At 43.2% G+C, this 25557-nt stretch overlaps 1 protein-coding gene across 1 annotated transcript in view; it reads left to right on the top strand.

Annotated features, from left to right (window-relative positions):
* The window catches only part of Sgpl1 (sphingosine-1-phosphate lyase 1), a 46465-nt gene extending 21184 nt beyond the window's left edge, over positions 1-25281 (top strand). Inside the window, exons 3-15 of the mRNA XM_038342131.1 lie at positions 692-857; positions 3535-3602; positions 7045-7192; positions 10276-10352; positions 11868-11996; positions 15795-15883; positions 17096-17201; positions 17840-17938; positions 18695-18844; positions 20674-20912; positions 21313-21459; positions 22358-22478; positions 22899-25281. Of these exons, the coding sequence (XP_038198059.1) occupies positions 692-857; positions 3535-3602; positions 7045-7192; positions 10276-10352; positions 11868-11996; positions 15795-15883; positions 17096-17201; positions 17840-17938; positions 18695-18844; positions 20674-20912; positions 21313-21459; positions 22358-22478; positions 22899-23039 (1680 nt within the window). The 3' untranslated portion in view covers positions 23040-25281. The remainder of the gene's footprint in view (positions 1-691; positions 858-3534; positions 3603-7044; positions 7193-10275; positions 10353-11867; positions 11997-15794; positions 15884-17095; positions 17202-17839; positions 17939-18694; positions 18845-20673; positions 20913-21312; positions 21460-22357; positions 22479-22898) is intronic.
* Positions 25282-25557: the final 276 nt, after the last annotated feature.

Raw genomic sequence — 25557 nt, 5'->3', positions numbered from 1 at the left:
TTTAAGAGTGAGATCTGTCCAGACTTGGTGGCTCCATTCTGTAATCCCAGTTGCTTGGGAGGTTGAGGCAAGAGGATTTATGTTTGAGAACTGCTTTCTCTATAAAGTGAGTTCAGGACTAGCCTGGAAACTTAGTCATACCCTGTGTCAAAATTATAATGGTTTTTTTTTTTTTTTTGTTTTTTTGTTTTTGTTTTTTCGAGACAGGGTTTCCCTGTAGTTTCTAGAGCCTGTCCTGGAACTAGCTCTTGTAGACCAGGCTGGCCTCGAACTCAGAGATTCGCCTGCCTCTGCCTCCCGAGTGCTGGGATTAAAGGCGTGCGCCACCACCGCCCGGCTTCAAAATTATAAATTAAGAAGGACTTGGGATGTCACTCAGAGAGAAACCGTCCCAGAGTATGGGCAGTGAGATAAAGGTGATACCTGACACTGACGTGATCAAGATTAGTCCTCTTAGTTTACAAAATAAGCAGATCAAAAATTGTATCAAAGTCCATGTGGCACTGTTAGATGGAGCAGTTGTTGTAGAAACTTTGAGGGCTGCAGAAGATAAGATTATTGCTGAGGTGCGGCCACATCGTGAATATCAGCTTTGCCCTTGAAAAATGAGAATTGAAGAACAGACTTCCTTTCTCTGCGTTTAGTAATGTTTCTGTTTTTGTTTTTTTTTTTTTTTCTTTTACATTTCTAGAAGGACTTTGAGCCTTACTTGGAGATTTTGGAAGCATATTCCACAAAAGCCAAGAATTATGTGAATGGGTATTGCACCAAATACGAGCCCTGGCAGCTAATTGCGTGGAGTGTTCTATGCACCCTGCTGATAGTCTGGGTGTATGAGCTTATCTTCCAGCCAGAGAGTAAGTATACTGCCTCTTGTGTAAAGGTGGGCCGGAATGTCACTCACAATTGATGGGTTGGAAGCATCTCTTGATTTAGTTCTGCCTTTTAAAATCTATTTAGATGGGAAATAGACCCTAATTTATGAATTATGAGTTCTGTTAATATTTTTGGATAACTATTACTATTTCTGGTTTTGTGAATTTTTTTTATTTATAGTTTACATAAAAATTCCTTAGCTATTAGTTACTATAAAGATTCAAACATTTTTCAGTACCAGTTTCTTCCTAGAACATAGTGTGTTCTTTGATTCCCGGAGTGGAAATGTATTGCTTTCTTTGGAGCAGTGCTCGCAGAGCTACCATTTGACTGTCAGGGAGCCCTAGAAATAGCTGCATGAGTAGCATATGGCTCTTCTTCCTTTGGAGTTCATGACTTCTCAGAGGGACATGGGGCTGCTGAGGATGCACCGTCTTTCAGTGGTTGGCTTGCAAATGTCCCAACCTTCCTAAGGTTGAAGCACCTTTCCTGCACACCCATCTCTTCCCCACCTAGACCTTCAGGTGACTATGACCATAACCCTGTGAGTTACTTTCTCCCACAGGCTGTTGTGCTTGGAAGGTTGTGTGATTATATTTGTAACCAAACAGTAGATGTTGGCAGTGGGTATTTTGTAATGCTCTCTGGGTTCTCCCCACACTTACTAACATCTTGAGTAACTTCCTTAGTAGAAGAAATAAATCACTTTTATAAGAAAATCTAATCATTTTTCATTTGTTTGCTCTACCTCCTTAATGCCATCTGTTGGGGGCATTTTAATTGTTCTTTTTCTGCTTTTCTTTCCATTTCCCCAGGAAAGTCAGTTCAGAAACTAGATTGTTTTTTATCTTTTTTAAAAATGATTTTATTCTTATTATTTTTATGTGCGTTAGTGTTTTGTCTGCGTGTGTATCAGTGTGAGGGTGTCACATCCCCTGGCAGACAGTCAGTTGGGAGCTGCCGTATGGGTGATGGGAATTGAAACTGTGTCCTCTGGAAGAGCAGACCGTGTTCTTAACCACTCGAGTCATCTCTCCAGCCTCTGGTGTTCTTTGTGGGTTTCTGTTGTTGTTGTTGTTGTTGTTTTGTTGTTGTTGTTTAAATCTTTTTTATCAGTAGCATTGCAGTTAAAAATAAAATAAATGTTGCAAAACACGAGAGCCAAGAGGCAAGTTCCACTGCTTTAGAGCCTTGAAAATGAGACGTGACTGTCCTGTCTAAAATTATAGTTCACTGCAGCTTTAAAACACTCTTCCGTTTCTATTCCTCATCATCGCTAGATTCTCCCCTACACTGTTGATGAGACTGGCCTTTCATTTCAGCCCATGGTTCATGTGTGGCTGAAGCCTTAGTTGTCTGTTCAGGAAGTGTTTGATTCAGTGGCATTTCTGACAAGTACCATGTCCATCTCTTCCCCGAATACATTAAAAGGAGTTTTCACTTGATATGTTTATTTAGAGTCACGGTTTTTTATGTGGCCTGGTCTGGAACTTACTGTGTAGATCAGAGTAGCTTCAGACTCACAGAGGTCTGCCTGTCTCTGCCTCCTCAAGCTACTGTTAAAAGCATGTGCCACCATACTCAGAAGGAAAGAAATTTAAAGTATTTATTATGGAGGTGTGCATGTATGTATAGGTGTATATATATGATGTGTGTGTGCCACAGCATGTGTGTCGTCAGAGGATAACTCTGGTTCCCGTTTCCACTTTCACCTTTGCGTGGGTTCCCGATTGTATTCAGGTAGTCAGACAGCAAGTACTTTTACCTGCTGAGTCATCTTGCTGGTCCAGAAGAATTTTTGTCTTATTTGTTTTGTTTTTCAAGACAGGGTCTCTTTATTTAACAGCTCTGGGTATTCTGGACAGTGCTACCCAAAACAAGCACAGTAAAGCCAAGATGCAGGCAGGCCTTGATGAGTGCCCGTTGAGGGCGTAGACATGCATGGGTGGCACTGAGTTAGGAGTTGTCCTACCCAGACTCCTTAGGAATGAATGCATCAAAGGTTCATAATTCAGTTCATGCCTTGGATAAAAGCTGGGTGAGGGTCTCCTAGTTGCTCCTGGGTAACAAAAGAATCTGTACAGAGCATTTGTGTGCGGTATGGCATGTTTAAAAATTACTTATTTTTTAGCATGGTCTGTAATAGCAAAAATTAAGAATGTGTCCTTCAGTAAGGAGAACATTAAATAGATTTCAAAACTTTCCTTTAATGGAATGCACATGTGCATGCACACCAGCACATAGCTGAGCACGAGCACACACCTGCTCCTTCCTTAGACATACACAGGCAGAAATGAATGAGGAAATGCTAATCTTTAATGCTTCTAAGGAGGAAAGTAAGTCTAGTACAGAGTAGGCTATACTATTTCTTCAGGAAAAAAAGAAATAAATGGGAATTTATCTTTACTGTTACTGGTAAATACATCAAACTCTAGAATTGTATGCTGAAAACAAAGTGCGTATGTAAGGGCAGGTTGAGGTTTGGGTAGAGAGAACCGAGGGGCACATAAATATAGTACTCAAAAATCGAAAGACACTTTCCCTCTGGTGGAAGTGAAGTTGTAAGACAACTGAATACTAAATAGTTGCTGTCTGCTGACTAGTAGGTTATATCCATGGGATTTCATGTGACTTAATAGAACTGTTTGTTTCTTGTAGGTTTATGGTCACGGTTTAAAAAGAAATTATTTAGGCTAATAAGGAAGATGCCAATTGTTGGACGCAAGGTAGGTTACAGTCTGTGCGATCTTTCCCTGTGTTGTGTATGTCCCTTGTTTCTGTTGCCAGATCAGTAGATCAGTATTCTCAAGAAAGAGGAGTGATTTTTGTCCCCCAAACTTAGGGGCCATTTGACAGTGTATGGAAACTGGTTAGGTGACAACTCTAATGGCAGGCTTCTAGCATCTATGGGTGGAGGCTGGGCGGCTGTTAAACACTTCCCAGTGCGTGGTATAGATGGCCCCAGAGCAGGAGGATCTGGCTTAAGCTGTTGGAAAGGCCACATTTGAGAATCCTCACCTTATCACGTCCTCCAGAGGGGAGATGAGGAGTCTGTTAAGGAGCAACTTGAAATTAGAAAACCCGACTGAGTGAAGTCTTACTGTACTTTAGAAGACTATTTGGCTGGACTGAATTTAGATACACATCTGGGGATTAGGTTACAGGTTGGCAAACTTTCTGTGAAGAACCACAGGAAACATTTTTGAGTCTGTGGTTCCCAGAAAGAAGATAGGTAAGGGATGAACCTACCTGTGTTCCAGAAAAACTATATTCACAAGACCAGGTAGGTCTCTGGCAATAATTTCCCATTTCCAGGGTTGGAAACTTGCGAGAGATAACAGTGGCTTTCTTGCCCTTTGCCCCTCTTTCCAATAGACCTGCTCTCTTTACTTTGTCCTCTTTGTTATCACTCTGTGGGATAAGATTTCTCCTCAGGGCTGGACTCTTTATCTAGGGAGGATAAGCTGGACAGGCTCCTTGCAAGATGTCAAGACTGTGAGTTCTGAGAGTCTTCAGAGCCCCAGTGCCCTGCTCTGACATGTCTCCTACCTCTCTGGCTTTCCCCAGCTTTACTTACTTTCAGTTTTTCCTACACGTCTGACTTTGAGTCTCCTAGAGTGGGGTACGGGAGGCTTCTGTGACAGGCTGTGTCACAAGGGAGAGGAGGACTCCCCATTAGTATTCCTTGTGATTTGAATGTCTCCAGCCTTCGGTTACAAGAATGATTTAATTTAACTGATTGACTGATTGATTTTTTTGCAGTGTTAAGAATCAAATCAGGTACCGCATACAGAAAAGGCAAGCTTTCTGTCACTAAGCTGCGTTCCCAAAGAAACATTCTTTCTTTGATGGTGGCAGTGGGGGGTAGGGGCTTGAGTCCCCAATGTAAGGCAGGCTCTTGACTGCAGAGCTGCCGTAAAATGTTCCGTTTGTTGAGGTTTGGTAGTAGCAGTGGTGATGGCATCATTGTCGGTGGTGGTGGTGGCGGTGGCGGTGGTGATGGCGGCAGCAGTGGTCATAGCCATGACACATGGGACCTCAGACATGCTAGATGCTGGGCCGCACTTTACTGCTGAGCTCTATTCCTAGCCCCTCGACAGTTTTGAGACAAATCAGTGCTAGGATTCCAGAACCCATTCTTAAACTTATAAAATTATAGAATTGAAGATCCTTAGAGGCCATGTAGGTACCTTCATTTTTTCAGATTTTGAGGCTTAGAGACAGGAAGTTATATGTGTTCACATGTACACCTTCTCAATATTAGTTTTTTGTAAACTGTTTTGCCAGTTGAATAGTAGCAGGTTTTTCCTTTTATGGAACTTGCATTTTAGTAGAAAAGACAGAAAGCAATTAAGCATAACATTTTCGTTTTATAATTTTATTAAAATTTTAAATATAAAGATAAATTTTATATAAGTATAAAATTTATAAATTTATAATAAATTTTATAATGTAATGGGTGTAAGAATTGGTGGTGGGAAGAACTTGCTGTGCTTTTTATTTTTTTATCTTTTAATATTTATTTATTTAGTATACAATATTCTGTCTGTGTGTATGCCTGCAGGCCAGAAGAGGGCACCAGACCCCATTACAGATGGTTGTGAGCCACCATGTGGTTGCTGGGAATTGAACTCAGGACGTTAGGAAGAGCAGGCAATGCTCTTAACCGCTGAGCCATCTCTCCAGCCCCCTTGCTGTGCTTTTTAATATACTTCCCAATGGAATTTTTTGGGGGGAGTTTTAAGACAGTGATCTATGCATAACCACTCAGCTTTCATAATTTGTTTCTCATGTATAGTCACTGTACATGCAGCATGATCTTCTGTGTATGACTTAAAGAACACTTCTATGTCCGAAGCATGCTTCAACGTTGTCCAGTGGTCTTCCCCGCAGTGCTGATGTGCTCTAAAGCAGCCTTTCTATGACTTCACTGAGGGCTGAAGATTCTTCATAGTCTAATCATCCGTGGCCAGGGCTGAGAAAATGGAAACTGGTGTGAGATCTTGGGCATTAGACTTCACTGACTATAGTGCTGAGGCACAGCGCTGTAGCATCTGTACTGACTGTAACATACAGCCTTTCTCTCCGTACTTGCCACCCAAGTCTCAACAGTAGTAGCCATGTTGTGTCCGTAATTTGCTGTTTCTCATGGGCACCATTAGTAGAATTTTGCCTCTCTTGCTAAAATTAAGCTTCAAGAGATGAGGGCTTTTTTAATACCGTGTATTGGTTTTTTGTTCTGTTTTAATTTTTTCAAGACAGGATTTCTGATTTCTGTGTGTAACAGCTCTGGTTGCCCTGAAACTCACTTTGTAGAGCAGGCTGGACTTGAAGTCAGAGATCAAAGACATGTACCACTACCTCCCAGCCATTTTATTTTATTTTATTTATTTTATTTTATTTTAGTATTTTAGTGGCTCTATCCCTAGCCTATAGTAGTAGTTCAGCAGATGTTTGTTGAGCAAATGAGTAAGTAAATGAAAAGAAATGGCTCAGAAAGTATTCCTTTGAGGATGGAAAAGAATCATAGTTGATAAATTTCATGGCAGAAAGGACCATAGTTTCTCCTAGCATTTCTGGGTCAGATGGGTGAAGCTGTCCATAGAGCTTAAGGAGTTGTGGTATAATCATTCTGACAGTTCTTAGGCCCATGCGGGCACCTTGGGAGCTGTGTGGATCTGCATACTTGTGGTACTTTTCAAATGTCTGTTAAAGTTATTTGTCAATTGTAAAACAGCCAGGATCCCTTTTTGCTGTAGCTTGGCCTGTTTTATGACAACCTTTGTCAATCGCAGTATCACTGTTGACAACACAGCAACAAAGGCCTTATGTTGCACTCAGGCTAGTGCTGGTTTAAGCCAGTTCAAACCAAGTGCAGTGCAGTGTTAGTGATGTCAGCACAGCTGGCAAAGGAGGAAGTTTAATACATCTTCGACTTTTAGAAGGAAAGCTGGTTTCTCAAATTTCTAAGAGGCATTATACACACTGGCTGGCTAAACAGATAAAATGTTCATTTTCCATTAAAAAAAAGATAAATCCCTTCTAATTTAGTACACCTATGCGGTGTCTGGTGTTGAGCCATTGACTGGATCTCAGAGGTAGCCTCTCTATACTTCACTCTTTTACCTCTTGTTAACTGTTTTTTTTTTTTTTTCTTAATCCTTGGAGATTGAAGAGCAGTTGCGGAAGACGAAGAAAGATCTCATCAAGCACATGCCGTTCCTGAAGGTGGACAGAGAGTATGTGAAAGCTCTGCCTGCTCAGGGCCTGAGCACAGCTGAGGTTCTGGAGAAACTCAAGGAGTACAGTTCCATGGGTAAGCCTTGGCCCAGGGTGCTGCCTCTGTCCTTCATTGGCTAGTGTTGACGTAGATCAAGGATCACAAGTACTGGAGGACCCATTCCCTACTTCAAAGACCAGATTTCATATTGCATATTATGGTATCAAAATTCATATCAAAATTGTGGTATCCATTTCAAAGGCACAGATTACTATAATTCCACCATCCAAAGATGAGCACAAAGCTGGGTGTGGTGGTGCTTCCCATAATTCCCGTACTTAGAGGCTGAGATAAGAGGATTGCTGCAAGCCCAGGACCAGCCCAGGTCTTGTAGTATCAGGTCAGCTAGGACTTTAATAGATACTGTTTGAAAAAATGAACAAAGATGAACACAGATGATAAAGATACATAGGTAGGGGCTAGAGGTTTAGTGCTTAAGAGTACTGGCTGCTCTTACCAGAGATCTGGGAAATTCCCAGCACCCACCTGGTGGCTTACAACTATCTGTAACTCTAGTTCCAGGGGATCCAGATACCTCTTCTGGCTTCCCTGGCGTGAGGTGTACACATGGGTACACAGACATACATGCAGGCAAAACACCTATAAACATAAAATAAAAATTAATTGAAAGAAAAAAAGAAATAGGTAGGTGGTTGATGGATGAATGTACAATTGATCTGTATGGGTGTATATTTGTCAACACCTATTAAGCTGTACAGATTTATTGGTCTTCTATGTGCATCGACACATACCATGTTTTCGCAAGAGCATAATTGGAGAATCATTCAGGTTCACAAATGCCTGGATTTTCAAATTTAATATGACCTTGGGAGAGACATTTACTTTCTGTGTGCTCCAATTTATTTCTACAACCTCTGCTTCCCTAAAAGTCAGATTAAGAGATTGAAGGAGAGCTGGAGGGATGGCTTAGACGGTAAGAACACTGAGTTCAATTCCCAGCAACCGTGGTTCACAACCATCTATAATGAGATCTGGTACTCTCTTCTGGCATTTAGGCATACATGCAGGCAGACTACTATATATATAATATATAAATCAATAAATAAATCTTTAAAAAAGATTAAAGGAAATCATACATGAAAGTATGTGTACCTGGCATATGCCATTGAATGCTTGTTTAGTAAGTACTAAGTATTGCTGTTGCTGCTATTAACATAAACACATGCATGTCTGTTACAGGTAAGCCTTTGGGTTTTTAAAACAGGGTCTTAATATAGCTGAGGATAACCTTGAATATTTGGTTTTCTTGTTACCACTTTCCATAAACTTGGATTGCAGGATGTGTCACTGTGCCCGGTTTATGCAGTACTGTCACTGAACTTACAGCATGCCAGTCAAGCACTGACCAACTGGGCAACATCTCCTTCCAAATACGCTTTTTAGTTTGACATTTTAAATTATAAAATAAGTAGCAAAAATGGAATAGCAGCTTCCTGTGAGCTCCTCACCCTAATTGTAAAGCATGTTACATTTGTCAAAACTAGAAAAATAAGCTCTAGTATAGCACTGTGAACTAGGAACAGATTCTTTTTAATTAGTTTTTCTATTCATATCCATTTTTCTGTTCAGATTCAGATTGCACTTTGACAAACAGCCTTTAAATTTTCTAATGGATATCTGTAGATTTCTTGATATTATGCAGTATAGAATTAAATATAGTCTGGTACAAGTATGTCCAACCAGTAGCCCATGGAAACATGTTTCCCAAGATAGCTGTGTGTGAGGCTCAACACATTTGTCGATGACAGCACCATACTTTAATGTATAAAAGGTTGAGTACGCCTGGTCTAGGATGTGGTGATGCAGAATAGTTAGCAACCCTGGGACCTGCATTGTGTAGATTTCTTTGTTTTTCAGGGCATGTTGCTGCCTTGCTTCCTTCGTTTCTTATGTCGTAACCCTGCTATTTTCTTTGGAATAGTTAAAGAGCAGGATGTGAAACTGCATCCTGTCTATCCGTAGGCGTGGTGACCACAGGCCTGAAGACACGTGTGGTACGCAGCCACGTCCTGTGGGGAAAGAGTGAAAGTAGCTGGAGACGCGTGGCTGCTCTCGTTAGAACTGGAGAACTGTGCTTCGGAAGGCCGGTAGTTCCGTGCACTTTTTAGTTTAGCGTGTGTCTGCAGCACCCCTCTCACGGACCACTTTTAATGGGGTGCAGCTTTGTGATAACAGAAAGAGCCGAAGGACCCATCTCAACAGATTTGTTAGTATAATACAGAACCCTTCTGGGAGAGCAAGTGGAACTTTGTGGGGAACCCTTCTTGCTTTGTCTCACGGTCACCTCCATGCCACTCTTGAATGTTACGGCATGGGCAAGTGGCTATGGCAGTGGCGTGTATTAGGGTGGGGCCTGAGCGGGAGGTGCTCCTCCATTGGTACGCCTTGTGCTCTGGCTGCAGCTCTGGAGTTTGTATAGAGAGATTTCACACTTGCTCATTTCTGTCAGCTCTGCTTAGAGCAGTTCTTATACTTCCTGTGACTGGATAGGGAAATGAGGGGATGGGGAAGCTACTGCAGGACAGGGTCATATGGAGAACAGGAAATACATGGAGGCAAAGGGCAGCTTTTATGTTCAGAGACAATAGGTGAGGGTGAGGGCAACATTACTGTCTGTCTTCATTATGCCTTGATGCAGTTCCTATTTTCCCCCGCAGTCGTTGGCACTAATAACCTTTCATCTCTATTTTGCTGTGGTAAAGCATTATTGAAATTCTTTTAGTTTTTAACATAAGAATAGCATTGAATTTCCACTCAACTTACTCATTTACTCTTTTTAATTTTTTTGAATTTATATGTATGGGCTGCATTTGTGTGGGTATGTGTAGGCTTGAGTGCAGATCCCCGCAGAAGCTAAAAGAGGGCATTGGATCGCCTAGAGCTGGAGATACAGAAAGTTGTGAGCTGCTTGATGAGGGCACTGGGATCTGAACTCTGGTCCTCTGCAAGAGAATGCATATTAACTGCTGAGCCATATGTCTGGTTCCTGAATTTTTTTCCCCATATGCTCTAAAGTTTTTGTCTGTCCTGTCTGTGTTACTATCTGTCTTCCCAGTGATGCCTGCTCCTGACTAAGGGACCTTGACTTTTTTCTGCAGATGTCTTCTGGCAAGAAGGGAAAGCCTCAGGAGCTGTGTACAATGGGGAGCCGAAGCTCACAGAGTTGCTGGTGCAGGTGAACACTGGGTGCTTGTGTGCATAGGTGCCATTCCTGGTTTATTTAAATAGAAATAATAATATCGCTTAAGCTACTGCATTTCAACATTTCATTGTTGAAATGAAACCATAGCAGTTTAGAAGTTTCTTCTCACGCAGATGGGTGAATGTGCACAAATGCATCTTCAGACTGTGAAAAGGTGAAATGTCATTTATACCTCTGGACTTTACAGGGTCCTCTGAGGAAGCCATATTCCTAGTGAGGGAGCCTGCCATTTGAGGATACTGTTCATGTTTTTTGAGACATGGTCTCTGTATAGCCGCGACTGTCCTTGAGTTGCTTATGTAGACCAGTCTGCCTCAGACTCACAGAGATCCTCCTGCCTCTACCTCCTAAGTACTGGGTTTCATTTGAATTTTTGTTTTGAGACAGGGTTTCTCTGTGTAGTTTTGGAGCCTGTCCTGGAACTCACTCTGTAGACCAGGCTGGCCTCAAACTCAGAGATCCACCTGCCTCTGCTTCCCGAGTGCTGGGATTAAAGGTGTGCGCCACTAACGCCCTGCTCATTTGAAATTTTTAATGCTAGAACCAATGTTGTTTGATATAGGAGTCAGGGCAAGGCTGCTCAGTCATAACATTCTCAAAGCATGCCCCACAAGATGATCCTAACTATAGAATGGGATGTAGCTTTTTCCATTTGTAATCAAGCTTAGATTTGAAAGCCACTCTTATAAGAAATTAAAGTTGTGATCTCTCAGGCCTTGTATTTGTTACTGTGAAACCATACACATCTTTGTGTTTTACTTAGTTATATATCGATATAATATCCTGGTCATAATTGTGTGTTTAAACGTTTCATCATCTGTTGATGAAGCTCAGGTTCTCATGCAGGAGGAAAGATGTGACTCTGTACATTCAGACTCTACCTGTTGTCCCAGCCACCCCTGATACCTCCCATGTAGGCATGTGCCTTGCTTTCCACGTTCTTTCCCTCCTGTTCCATAGGATGAATTTCCATTCATCTCGTGAGGTTCCTCTCACCAAACGTCTCTAGAGCACTCAGGATGTTAGTAGGTCCCTCATCGGGTCTTTTGGCGCATATTAATTCAACAGCAGTGGCTGCTTTGTGGCAGGCAAACGGTCACTGCTTTTCATGTTTCGTTGTTTTCGTGTTTCATTGTTGTTAGACTGTAAGGCAGACACCATTAGTCCCCTTTGCCTGTGAGGAAGCTGAGCCTCGGAGGGCTTATTTGAAAAAGTTATAGGCAAAGCTGTGTGACTTCGAAGTGATGGAGATCCGTCGGTGCTACTGTTGAGTACTTTTAACACTTCTTCCCTTATCACATTGTAGAATCACTTAGGTACAGGTCAGTCTCTTCTGTTATATTTTGATCTTTAAGTTGGGGTATAGCTCATACCCTTTTTCCAGTTCCTACTGTTGGACCTAAAACCTGAACCTTACTCGATGCATGATTTCTCGCCTTATTTAGTGTAACAGTCTATCTCATATTACCTCTTTGCCTTACTTTGCAGGCTTATGGAGAGTTCGCCTGGAGCAACCCTCTGCATCCAGATATCTTCCCTGGACTACGGAAGTTAGAGGCAGAAATTGTAAGGATGACTTGTTCCCTTTTCAACGGGGGACCAGATTCCTGTGGATGTGTAAGTGACTTGCAATAGACGTTTTAAAATAGTCTGCTATACAATTATTATATTGTTGTTGTAGAATGATCTATGAAAATGCTACTTGTACTTTTGGAATCCTGAGTGTCAACATTTTGGTATATATCTAGGCATTTTTCCTCTTCAACTTCATGTTTTCAAAAACCTTTAAGCCTCTATGGAGTTGCTAGGACAGTTTAAAGAACACTGGGTTCACCAGATATTTTGCCACCTTTCTCTACTTGACTATTTTCTCCTTCTCTTCTCATCCACTCATCTACAGATCTGTTGATCTACTACCCCTCCCCCATTTCTTTTTGGTATTCTGAGATAGAATCAAGTAGCCCAGGCTGACCTTGAACCTGCTTTGTAGCCGAGGATAACCTTGAACTCCTGAAACCCCTGCTTTCTCCCTAGTGCTATGATTGTGGGCTGTTGGCTTTTTCTGCATTTTCTTTTCTTAAAGTGCTTTTCTTAAGCCTAACATTACATTGAAAAAAAGTCACTTTCCACAGTAGCGGGGAGTTTTTTCTTGTACAGCGGGGAGTTCGGGGTTTTCTGCAGTCTCCTGTTGCACTGTGACCCTGGGCAAACCCCTGGTCTATGCACTCTTAGAGGGGAAGCTCCAGCTTTGGCAGATTGTCTTGTAGAAAGTTGGTTGTACTTTGTCTTAGGGTTTAGCTTGTTCTTAATGCTAGTTCAGTGATGAATATAATTTTTAATGCTTTGTCAAACTTTTTAGTTTTTTATGTTAGTAAAGTTGCTTAGGGTATTAACTATATGTTGCTGGAAATAGAAACTACGTCTTGTTTTTCTTACATGACATGTCTAAATCAATGGAAAGCCTATTGCCCTCTGAATCTTACTGCCCTCATATCTTTCTTTTAAATTTATTTATTAATTTAATATTTATGTGTGTTGGTATTTGGTCTGCGTGTATGTTTGTGTGAGGAAGTCTGATCTGGAGTTACAGACAGTTACCATGTGGGTGCTGGGAATTGAACCCAAGTCCTTTGGAAGAGCAGCAGATGCCCTTAACCACTGAGCTGTCTCTCCAGTCCCACCCTCACATCTTTTCTAGGCTATTCAGGTATTTGCATGATTCCTCGAATATCCAGCTGTCCAGGCATTGACTACTTGACTACACCTCACAGCTCTCTAAGTAGAGAGTGGCATTGGTCTTTCTATTGTTATCTTTTTTTAAAAAAAAAAAAAAAAAAAAAAAAAAAAGAAAAGAAAAGAAAAAAATCTGGATTCACTATAAGTGAATCTCAAGTCTTTTTTTTTTTGAGTGAGATTTTTTTATTTTTAGGGGTGCTTATTCTGTTTCTTGCTGTTCTTGACAAATTCACTCCTTCTGTGAGTGCCATTTGCTATTTTGTTGTTCGTCTGTTGTCTCATTTTGTTGTTTTGTTGTCTGGCTTTGATCTCCTGTTGTATTCATTATGATTTTATGATTATGTGCTAGAGCGGTCAACCTGTGGGTCAAGACTATCAAAAAAAAACACTTATTTCCAATGGTCTTAGGAACTGAGACACCTGCTGCTCAGGAGTGAAATTGCAGTTATGAAATACAACAAAAGTACATTTATGGTTGGGGGCTCCTAAGACCATCAGATATATGTGTTTTCCGATGGTCTCAACACTTTGTTGTTGAAAACAGAATTGCTAAGGTGAGACACCGTTATAAGGAAGCCACTTCATCTGTTTCCTTACGAGGTGGGCTTTCATTTTTCATACCAAACCCTATATTCACAGTAGTTGCCATTTGCTTTATCCTGGTTCTGCAGTAATCTCTCCTGATGGTCTGATTGTGTTGACTCAAGGTGGGTGACTAGTCTGCCCGGCTGGCTGAAGTCTTGTTCCTTCTCAATTAGAATTTCTCAATTAGAGATTCTATTAAAAGTTCCCTCTGCACAGTTGCAAGAGGGTAGTCTACTTTGAGGTTTAATCTACCACGAATCCCTGAGATCTTTACCCTTGCAGGGGTCAGATTTGCTGTTTTCTGTGTTGCTTCTTTCTCCCCATCAGTCATGCCCACTACACACAGAAAGAGGACAGGGAGACCTCTGTTTCTCTGAGGATGTAGTAGGAGACTTTCCAAGACTCTGCTGACAGCCTGATTCCCAGGGCTGACTAGGCACCGTTTGGTTGTACCTCTGCATCTGTCCTGTGCTACTCTTTTCTGCCAGTGTTTGAAATTTATTACAAAAAGACTTCTCTTTCCGTATTTGGTGGTGATCACCGCAGAGCTCTTGGGGTTGTTGCCGTTGTTATTGCTTCCCTTCTGGTTTCTTTCAGGTAATGAGTAATCAGTCTTCCATATTAATACAGACACACAGCCCTAAGGACTGTCATACTGCTGCAGCGAAGCCTCGTCTCTTTCCAGTTACCTTTGTGGTATGGCAGGGACCAGGAGAAAGGACTATGTTCAGTTTCCAGTCTCTCTTCTTGTGTCTAGGCTTCTATAGAGTGCTCTCCTCGTTTCCCTCCCTCCCTCCCTCCCTTAGTCTCATTCTCTCTGTGCCTCTCTTGATGAGCTGTTCCTGGTGAAAAAGGATTCACTGTTGAGAGATGCAAGAAGATTAGCTCAAATTAAAGGGAAATCTTTAGACTGAGCCTAGCTGTGGATCTTAAACAATTCTTGGGCCTTTCTCTTCTGCTTCAAAGTATCTTTCCCTAGAGTAACTTCATTTACCTCATTCACAATGGATGAGAGGGCAAACTCGTACACTAAAAATCAGATTACAGGTACTTTAGCTGGCTTGCATAAATACTACCATGTTTGGCCATATCTGAAAGAAAATGTCTTACGTTCTTAAACATGTACCTCAGAGTAAATTTTGATATATTTTGAAAAAAGTTGATAGATACAAGTGACTTGTGACCTGTTTTCTTCATCCACAATTACGTTTCTGCCCTGAAGACAGGACACATGATGTAGACGACTAGGGAACTAGGAAATGTTCTTGTTTAGGTCGTTGCCAGACTTGTGTGTAAGGCCTGGTACTTTCCCAGCTGTCCACACCGCTGTCTGGGTATCTCATGTGACAAGGCTGAGGTTTTAGGCTAGACCACGAGTTTCGTTGCTGCCTTGTACAGTGAATCTCAACTATTAGCAGTCTGTCTTATCCAGCATAGAGTTTACAAACAAGGGTCCTGTGTCCATTCTGTGAGATATTTTAGGGAGGGCAGTCACATGTTTCATTAAAGGCTTCCTGAGTCAAAAAAAAATTACTTAATTTTCTGAGTTAATTTTTTTCCTAACTCTTGACCATTGGGAGTCTATACCAAATGGTGTTTTTATCCTGTATATAGATGTTAGGAAGGTTTAGTAATTTTCATTCTAGCTCTAATTAATATATAATCCAAAGTACAGAAAGTTTTACATATCAACAGATATATTGGGTAACGCTGAATGAATTGTTTAGGATCTTCAGTTTTCTTTTTGAAAACAAAAACCCAAGAGTGTATGACTCTTCAGAGATGCTGAGTCTAAGATAAGATCCTACTAGCTCAGTGTGGTAGCCTTCAGTTGGGAAATTATTCAAGCTCAGATATTACTGAAAGATAGTAATAGAGTGTGTTTACTGAATGTCAGGTCTGGTTTCAGAAGTGTTAGTTGCTGGACACTGACATACCTGTATCCCTTGTCGTCTCTGACCCACACTGTCTGGACAGTGTCCGCTCTGCAGCATTGCCCATGCCCTTGTCTGTTTCTGCATCAAACATTTTTCAGGTCAGAGCAGACCGTACTTCCTGATCCCTGCCCTTAACTTACTTCTTTTCTTCACGTAGATGACATCTGGGGGCACAGAAAGCATCCTGATGGCTTGCAAAGCTTACCGGGACTTGGCCTTTGAGAAGGGGATCAAAACTCCAGAAATGTATGTATGGGTATCTGTTTCCCCTCTGATTATTGTCTGCTTGAGGCAGTACAGTGTCAGCTGAGCCCAGTCTGTTTCTCTTCCTCCTACAGTGCCAGCCTTCTCTCCCTGGCCCAGCCCCTCTACCCCCCTCTTACCCCTTCACATCCAATAGTCTTCTAATGGAGCACTTGGTTATGCGAGCTTAACACAGTGAACACCGTTAGTGAGAATGACATCCTTTTTCCAAAAGAGACAGCTAGGGGACTCTGTCTTTAGTTTATCCAGAGCCTAAGGAAACTCTCTTTGCACTGTAGCTCAGTGAATGTTTCTGAGGTGACTACCTCAAGTACTTGAGAGATGTTACTAGAAGAAAGAATTTAAAAATGATTGTATTTTTAGGTTTCATTACTACTATTGTTTTTGGTGTGGATATAATTTTGGTTCTTGACTGACTTTCTTTTAGTCCACTTCTATACAGGGTACTGATATTATACCTTTTAGGCTAGTGGTTTTTTGGTTTTTTTGGGTTTTTTTTCCCCTCCAAGCATAGGTAACTAAGTAGTTTTTGCTCTGAATGTCATCAAACTGACTTGCTTTGCCTAGGAGAACAAACCTGGCTGCTACCACATCTTCACATGTAAACCTTTGGTGCTTGGCGCTTAGTCATTGTAGGGAATTTTCTCTCTTAATGGAAACAGCAATGGTGAGAGTGGAGTAATGGGGATATCTGGAAGCAGATATGTACCTGTGACTCTGTTTTCTCTTTGAACATTATTCAAAAACTATTTGTAACCATGTAGGAGAGACAGATTTTAGTTTTTCATAGGTTGATGATTGTTCAGAGCGGGCAGGCCCCTCTGGCCTGAGGTGTGGCTGCCTCTCTCTGCTGGGCAGCCATACTATCTGCATCTTGCTTCTCTCAGTGGTCCTTTGGGATGGTCTGCCTCACACACCCACATCTGAACCCTCCGTCGGGTAGCCTTTTCCTGTCTGAAGCAGTTTATGCTTCATGTCCTTTTGTGTTCTGAGATTTCCTGTTGCCAAAATAATGTCCTAAATCATAGAAAGAAATTGTTTGCAGAAAATCAGTATGGCTCTTTTGGTTTATACCAAGAAAGTATAAACATAATAGAGTGCGGGAAATTAATCAGCCGTTTGAACTGGTTACTGAAGTTGCTGCTGGATCCTGTTGTGCTCTTCATTTCTCTGTGCCCTTCCCCCATCGCCTAGTGTGGCTCCTGAGAGTGCCCATGCTGCATTTGACAAAGCAGCTCATTATTTTGGGATGAAGATTGTACGTGTTGCGGTGGACAAGAACATGGAGGTGAATGTGCGGGTGAGTCCTCCAAAGGCTCAAGGGGCAGAATGTCATACTGACTGTCCAGTCATACACAGGTGGACTCCCCTGCTCAGAGCAGAGACTAGACTGACAGTGTGACAAACAGCCAGGTTTCTGAGTGCTAACAGGTGGATGATCTGGTCCCTGATGGTGTAGAACCCGATTTTACTTGCAACACCTTTACTTTCTTTCCCTTATTTGTGAAATGAACATGGGTGTACTTGGCCCCAACACCCGCTTTCACGGACCTGAACATGTTTTTATGTCTCACATATGTGTAGAGGGACTTTCCGTTCATTGAAGCTGTTCCAGTATTGGAATTTGTAGGCTGCAAAGTTAAATAAAGTTTTTATTAAATCTTCACTGGTAAATTGTGGGGCTGGGGCTCCCAGTTGCCTCCTTCACCTCCTAGCTCAGTGTTGTTTCTATTTCCATTGCGGTTGCATTGCTCTCAAGTAGTGTTTCCATGCGGACTTGTGTGCACCCTTCATAGCAGAAGGCAGTCTTCCCAGGGCGCAGAGACAGGGGCACCTGTGAAGCTGGACTCTGAGCCAGTAGTCCGTATTGTCCTTACGGCCAAAGACATGAGCCGCTGTGACTAAGATTCTTATTTCTCTTAAACTTTCAATCCCCAGGCAATGAGAAGAGCCATCTCCAAGAACACAGCTATGCTGGTGTGTTCTGCCCCACAGTTTCCTCATGGTGTGATTGATCCTATTCCTGAAGTGGCCAAGGTGAGAAACAGGCTATGCAGATGAATACTTAAAATAGATGTGATGTACAGGGCTTTGTGAAGAAAAGGAGTTTTGATTTTAGCAGGGATTGAACATAGCAGGGATTGCTAGCATTCATCAATACTAAGGCAAGTAGGCCCCTGCACCTCTTTTTGGAGCCTCTGAAAGTCACTGGCATCTTGGTTGGGGAAAGGGTAGTACGTGAACCAGGCTGCCTATAACCCAGGTATTTTGAAGTAGATGCTTGGATTCCTACCATGAAGTAGTCTGCCATTAGGAACATACCCATCACATATGACTGAAGTAAGACCCCACCCCTAGAGACTATTAAATCAGAGTTCTGCTATTTCTGACATGATGGGGTAGGGGAGCTTGAGGTCAGGCATATTTAAATACAAATTACATGCAGTACATTTCAGATGGACTCTTTTGAAGACTAAATAAATAAACTTCATTTAAAAATGTTAAAAATAACTCTGGGGTTTGGGATTATGGATCAGTTGGTAGAGTGTACTCCAGGCCAGCGCCAAGTCCTGCTTTTGATTTTCAGTACCCCATGAAATTGGGCATGGTTATCTGAGGCAGAAGGGTCTTTCATGGGCTAAATATCACGTTCAAGGCCAGGCCGGACTACGTGAGATCCTCTCTTCAAATAAATGTACGGATAGCCACTTTTTAACACCTATGGGATGCAGTTCAGAGTAGCCTATCTGCTAAGGGTTTATGTATAAATCACCAATGTTCTTTTTTAACCAGCTGGCTCTCAAATACAAAATACCTTTTCATGTGGATGCTTGTCTGGGGGGCTTCCTCATTGTCTTCATGGAGAAAGCGGGGTACCCACTGAAGAAACAGTTTGATTTCCGGGTGAAAGGTGTGACCAGCATCTCAGCAGATACTCATAAGGTGAGTTAAGGAAGTGGCCAACTGCTGGCAGTTGGTGAGTTTAGCTGATCTCCACAAAAGGAGTTGTCTCCCCACACACATATACTGTCTTAGGGTTTCTCTTGCTGTGAAGAGACACCACGACCATGGCAATGCCAACTCGTATAAAGGAAAACATCTAATTGGGGTTGACTTACAGTTCAGAGGTTTAGTCTGTTATCATCATGGTGAGAAGCATGGTGGCATGCAGGCAGACATGATGCTGGAGTGGTAGCGGAGAGTTCTACATCTGGATCTGTCACACTAGTCGTGGCTTGAGGATCTGAGATCTCAACCCCCACCCTCAGTAACATGCTTCCTGCAATAGTACCACACCTTCTCCAAAAAGGCCATACCTCCTAATAGTGCCAGTCCCTTATGAGCCAATGGGGCCATTTTAATTCATTCATAACATAACAACTATGAAATAAAGTCTGATTCTTGTCTGTCATCAGGTTAGCTGTCAGGTAGTGGACAGCTCATGGAGAAAAGGAGCTCTTGCCTTTGCTCATACTGAGAGGGTTTCCCTGTATACCAACAGTCAGGTCCATTGTGACAAAAATCTCTGTAGTCTTGAGGTTATTAAAGTTGGTGAGGATTGATCCTGGAGTTCCTGAGCCTCAGTGACAATGTGCTAACAGCAAAGTCCCTTTTAAAAAGAAACCCATGTGTTCAGGAGCAGTTGGTGCTCACAACCTTTGGCAGACTGAAATGAATTCCATCTTGGTTGGCAACTCTTGAAAGTTTATCCAGATATGGGAAAAAATATTAATGGCTTCAGGGATGTGTACTTTGTTTTGATTATGTTGCTGGAGCTTGTTTTTAACTAGACCATAGGGAAGACTTGTTTTTCAGACTCGGAATGATCTATAATACAGTTTTAGATACAGTTGTCTACCCGGACAACTCCTGTGTCCTTTTCCCCTTTTACTGTCCGTCTGTCCGTTTGCTATGTGGGTCCGGAATGAAACTTGTATTAGCTGTGGTAAGAATTCTCTAGGCGGAATGGAGTCACACAGTGTATTGCAAGATGGAAAAGTTGGGACCACCAATATATTCTTTTTTTTTTTTTTTCTTCAAGACAGGACTTCTCTGTGTAATAGCCTTGGCTGTTCTGGAACTCTCACTCTTTAAACCAAGCTAACCTTAAACTCATGGAGATCCATCATCCACCTGCCTCTGCCTCTCGTGCTGATATTAAAGGCATGCACCACTACTGCCCGACTCAGTACATTCTTAAAAAGAAGTGTAATGTTGAGCCATAGAATAGGAATCAGATCAGATAGCAATTTGAGCTTCCAATTGACTTGAGTTTTATTTTTCCTGGTTTTTACTAGGAAAAATTTATCCTTATTTTCATACTGACTTGTTATTCCAGAGGAAGTTTTTGTTTTCTTTTTAAGGCAAGGTATTTATATAGCTCAGGCTGGCTTGAAATTCACTATGTAGCCAGAGACAGCGTGAATTCCTGATCCTCCCTCCACCTCCAAGTGCTAGAACTATAGGTGTGTGCCACTGTGCTCAGCTTCCCAGAGAAAGAATTTTAAGTAAGGAAAGCCAACGGCCGAGTGGGAGACAGAGGAAACCTAGTCTTAATTTTTTGTTGGATCTCAGATTCCTCATCCCTGACAAAGAGAACATGGACCCCATCCCCCGAGTTCCTTCTGCTTATTAACTCTGTTAAATCTGAACCTTACCTGAATGGGAAGCATCATGGAACTCCCGTAAAAAAGCGGGTTTTATTGTGTATGGCAATGTGGACAGAGTTGTCAGGGACCACCACACTCTGACCTCTTTGCTTCTCCCTTCAGTACGGATATGCTCCCAAAGGCTCATCAGTGGTGTTGTACTCTGACGAGAAGTATAGGAAGTACCAGTTCTTTGTTGGTGCAGATTGGCAAGGTGGCATCTACGCATCTCCAAGCATGGCTGGCTCACGGCCTGGTGGCATCATTGCGTCCTGTTGGGCTACCTTGATGCACTTTGGTGAGAACGGCTATGTTGAAGCTACCAAACAGATCATCAAAACTGCTCGCTTCCTCAAGTCAGAGTATGTGTGGAAAACGGGGTTCTGCTTTGTCTCTTGCTTTCTCCTAGTTGGCTAAAGGCATCTCTGTACTTGGTAGCACACCCTTAGACTACTTACCGTCTCCTGATAGATGGGCGTTTAGACCAGCCCCTTACCAGATGGTGCTCGGGGAGGAGACACTTGCATTGCATTCTGTGCTATGACTTGGGAGTGGGGTAGACTGGGAGAAGCCGATGGTTCTGGACAGAGGTTAGGTCTTCTGGGATTTTGATCTCTGTAAGAATCACCCATCCCAGCCTGGCCTCTGGTGTAGAAGACGAGACGATAGAGTCCCAGAGGGTAGCCTGTGTTCATCAACTGAGAGATAAGGACCAGCGGAGTGGATATGGCTCAGTTTCTTTTTTCATTTGCTTATTTTTAGATTGGAAAACATCAAAGGCATCTTCATTTTGGGGGATCCTCAACTGTCAGTTATTGCTCTGGGTTCCCATGATTTTGACATCTACCGACTATCTAATATGATGTCTGCGAAGGGGTGGAATTTTAACTACTTGCAGTTCCCCAAAAGGTATGCTTGAAGCCTCTGCTTCTCCTTTCACTTCATGACCTTAAGAGCTGAGTCCTAAAGGTAACGTGATATACAGAGTTCAGTTTCTAGAACACAGCACATTGGTAGCAACTGGAGTTCGTAGACATAAGGAACAAAATGCTTTGCTTTATGTTCAAGTAGAACTGACTGCCAGCCTCCTGAGACACGTTGTCACTTGTAAGACCCTTTGTTCTTTCTCTGTAGTCTGTGATCCATCTTGTCCATAGCTGTCAGCTCACTTCTCTAAGGTACTGTTACCTGATGATCTCATTGTGCAGGTTTGTTTGTGCTCCTGTCTATAGCCGGCCCTCCCCAGGTCACGGTCATCACCGACCACATTTTTCTCCAAGTGAGTTAGGGTTGTTTTTTTTCCCTCTCTCTCGAGACAGGGTTTCTCTGTGGCTTTGGAGCCTGTCCTGGAACTAGCTCTTGTAGACCTGGCTGGCTTTGAACTCACAAAGATTCGCCTGCCTCTGCCTCCCAAGTGCTGGAATTAAAGGCGTGCGCGGCCACCACCACCCGGCTGTGAGTTAGGGTTTCATAAGAGCATTGAAGCCCTTGAAGACCCAGCTCTATGGTTCTCTCCCCGTCAGGGCCTACCCTCTAAGACGAAAGCCTAGTACCCACCATTGCTCACACACATGATTTATAGAGCCATCACTGACAGTTTATGGGATGGGGATAAGACAGAACAACCAGCTGTGTTCATTTTGTTAAGGTGGTTCTCAGTCATGCTGGAAAATTTTCTCTCTCACTTAAAAACCCCACGGATTTGAGAGCAGTAGTGCTCCAGTGCACCCTTCCCCTGGGGTGGCTTCATTGTGGGGTGTCTTTCTTTTCAGCGTCTGTCCCTCTCACACCCTCTCTTCTCCCACAGCATCCACTTCTGCATCACGTTAGTACACACTCGGAAGCGGGTGGCAATCCAGTTCCTAAAGGATATTCGGGAATCGGTCACACAAATCATGAAGAATCCTAAAGCTAAGACCACAGGAATGGTAAGGATACCAGGGCATCCCCACTTAGAAGTATTGGGGGTTGTTTGGGAACCTGAAGTGATGAGACTCTTTGGAGGCTGTTTCTGCCTCAGCTCAGTGTGCCCAGCTCTCCTCAACGGTTAGTGTGGCTGCTGGTCCTGCTCCTTCTTGTTGGGTATCTCAGATGGGATGGAAAGCAGAAGCTGCTGAGCGGAAGCCAGGGCTCTCGTCCTGTCTGTAAAGACAACAAGCACTCCCCCCTCCCAACAGTAAACCCCATAGAGTAGTTCCTTTATTTGGAAAGCCAGTCTGGAAAGTACCTTTGAAAAATACCCCATGGCAGCTGCTTTTCTGATGGGAAGATAGGATGCCTGGGCTAGGTGCTTATGAATGACAGCCATACTTATGTCTCTAATAATATGTCCTTGGTTGGATTTGCAGGGTGCCATCTACGGCATGGCCCAGGCAACTATTGACAGGAATCTGGTTGCAGAAATATCCTCCGTCTTCTTGGACAGCCTTTATAGTACCGATCCTGTGACTCAGGGCAGCCAGATGAATGGTTCTCCAAAGCCCCGCTGAACTTTGACCCTTGTTAATTCCATGGAGCTTCAGGCCTTCAGAAGGTTCTTGGCATTTGGAACAGAACATGCACAACTTGACATCTGGACCTGCTCCTGAGAGCACAATACGATAAACCATAAGATAGCTTCAGCCTCAGGACTCCTTTTGTTTCCTTTTGTGGCTTTTAATTTGAAGACCCTGAAGGATTCCACTGCGCAATGAGTCTGCCCTGGTTAAAATGTTACCCTAAAAATTGTTTTAACCATATTCCCCTCTAACATCTTTAGCAGCATCTTCACGTAATCATTGTATGGTGGCTCTGACCTGTCCTGATTTCCTAGGGAAAGTGTGAGATAGCAAGAGGATGTCTTTGCTATCTCAGTCCGATGGTTTGGCTCTCAGGCAGGAGGCATTTATGTACTGTGTTCCCCAGGTGGGTGTTTCTATGTCCCTAGCAGGAGGTTATTTCAGCCTCTGCTTCAGGAGATGTCACTTGACTCTCAGGATCACCTTCATTGCAACTCGTTTTACTTTTCCAAGCACAGGTTGGCCAGGTCATTGACCTCTTTTTTTTTTTTTTTTGCATAACTGGAGCACATTCCCTTAGCAGGGTTTGAAGTGCTCCTTTGTCTTCTGTGCATGACCTTGGTTGCTACCATCAGTGGAGAAGCCTGTTGGCAGTGATACTTCTCCATGTTCCTTCTACACTGTAGGATAGGAAAGGAAGATGTTTTCAGAGACTCCAGGGCCTTTTTGGCTGTGGTGCTGCCTGTGGATAGGGGTAGATCACACCTGAGCCCTCTCCCGGGCCCGATGAGCCGAAACCAGACCCTTCCCCATATTTTCTTGAATAGCAGTGTAGGTAAACACCTATGCGCACATGTGGGTGGGGTCTTCCCTTCCTCATTGCCTTAATCTATCATGTAATGAGAATCTGTTTTTATTGAAGGAAATACTCCCCAAGTGTCCTTGATTTTCCTCAGTGGTGTGAAGATGTACAGGGCACCCTTTCTCTATCAGTGTGTTCTTCGTGCCTCTTCCCCCGATTCAGCTTCCAAAGGTACGATGGCATTTTAGCTACAGGTACTGGATGCTCCTCAGCCCCTGCTGAAAGGAAGCTGCGTAGGACAAGAGAGGCATTTGGGGGTAGAAAGGCATGGCTGCAGCCATTACACCTGGGGCCCGGGATTCCTTCACAAGACTTGATTGCCCAGGGCGATATAGGGCCAGAACCAACCCCTGTGCCAGCTTCCCACTTGCTTCTCCCTTTTAGGGATGGGGGCTCTGATCTAGGCCGAGCCCCTGTCCTCCTCCGATGATCATACCATGTGCCTTTCTCCCCAGCAGTGAGTGGTAAACTTACTCATCACCCAGGTCCTGGCAGAAATGGACCAGTCTTTGAGGTGTGTCTGCGTGTAGGACAAGTCAGCAGGAGCCTTTCTCTGTTCCCTCCCCTTCTCAGGGATTCCTGAGTATTGCTGGCTGTGAGAGAGCCAAACCACCAGGCTCTTCCTCACCTTCCTTCGGAAGTGATCCTCAGCACTGTTCTGACCCCAGAACTGTTACTAGCTGGCTCATTGCATAGCGAGTGTGTATGTCCACTTCCCTCCTGTATGCTCTATAGTGCACTGTGGGGTTCAGGGATGCTTGGTGCTCGCTCGTGTCAGAAAGAGGCTGAGTTTCCGAGCACTTCCAGTGGTTAGCACTATGTAAGACTCATCTCTGGGTCTACAGTACATCATGCTAGAGAGGTCCAGGGACCACCCAGCAGGCACCACTGGCTTGCCAGTGCTTAAAATGGAGAAACAGGTCCCCCATAGCCTCAGAGGACCTGATGGGCTCCCTTCCTTTGTGACAGTGCTGGTATGGGTGATGGTGTTTTTCAGAGGGACCTGCTGTAGCTACTTTATGATTAGGAACTTTAGTGTGACTTCAGGCTATCACTGTGTGTGTCTTCGTGTGTGCATGCCATGCCTAGCTGGTGTCAGGGGTGGGTGGGGTGTCTAGCATCATGTGGCTTAGTAGGTGCCACAGTGGCTTCTGCAAACACCGTACTGTCTAGTTTCTGTATTAGACGTAGGTAGTACTGTGAATATACTGCCATGTCACGTTTAATATCACCAGTTTTATACTCGGAAATGGTACTTGCCTCTTTGAAAACTGTTTCGTCTTCTCTAACCTTCCCATCATCTCCATGCCCTTTCCTGACTGCCGCAATAACTCTTAAACAGTTTAATAATTAAATATCCCAAACTATTAATCATTGGGTGGTTGCGTTCATTTTATACAGACCACAGTACAGCAGCTGCTGAACGGGAAAGCAGTCCCCCATTTCGTCCTCCACACCCCAACCTTGGAGGTAAAGTTGTGACATATCTGCAGCCGTGTCCAGCATGCCTGAGTCTTCAGCAGGGAGTTCAGTTGCCTCAGGAACTGGTTATGTCTGTCCAGAGAGGTCTATAATCTTGGCCTTTAATTCCCTGGTGCCATGGCCCTGACCTCTTTTTCCATCCACTTACACCAGAACATACTGATG

This window comes from Arvicola amphibius, chromosome 9, assembly GCF_903992535.2.
Source record: "Arvicola amphibius chromosome 9, mArvAmp1.2, whole genome shotgun sequence".
Lineage (NCBI taxonomy): Eukaryota > Metazoa > Chordata > Mammalia > Rodentia > Cricetidae > Arvicola > Arvicola amphibius.
This window is presented reverse-complemented; position numbering and strand designations above follow the sequence as displayed.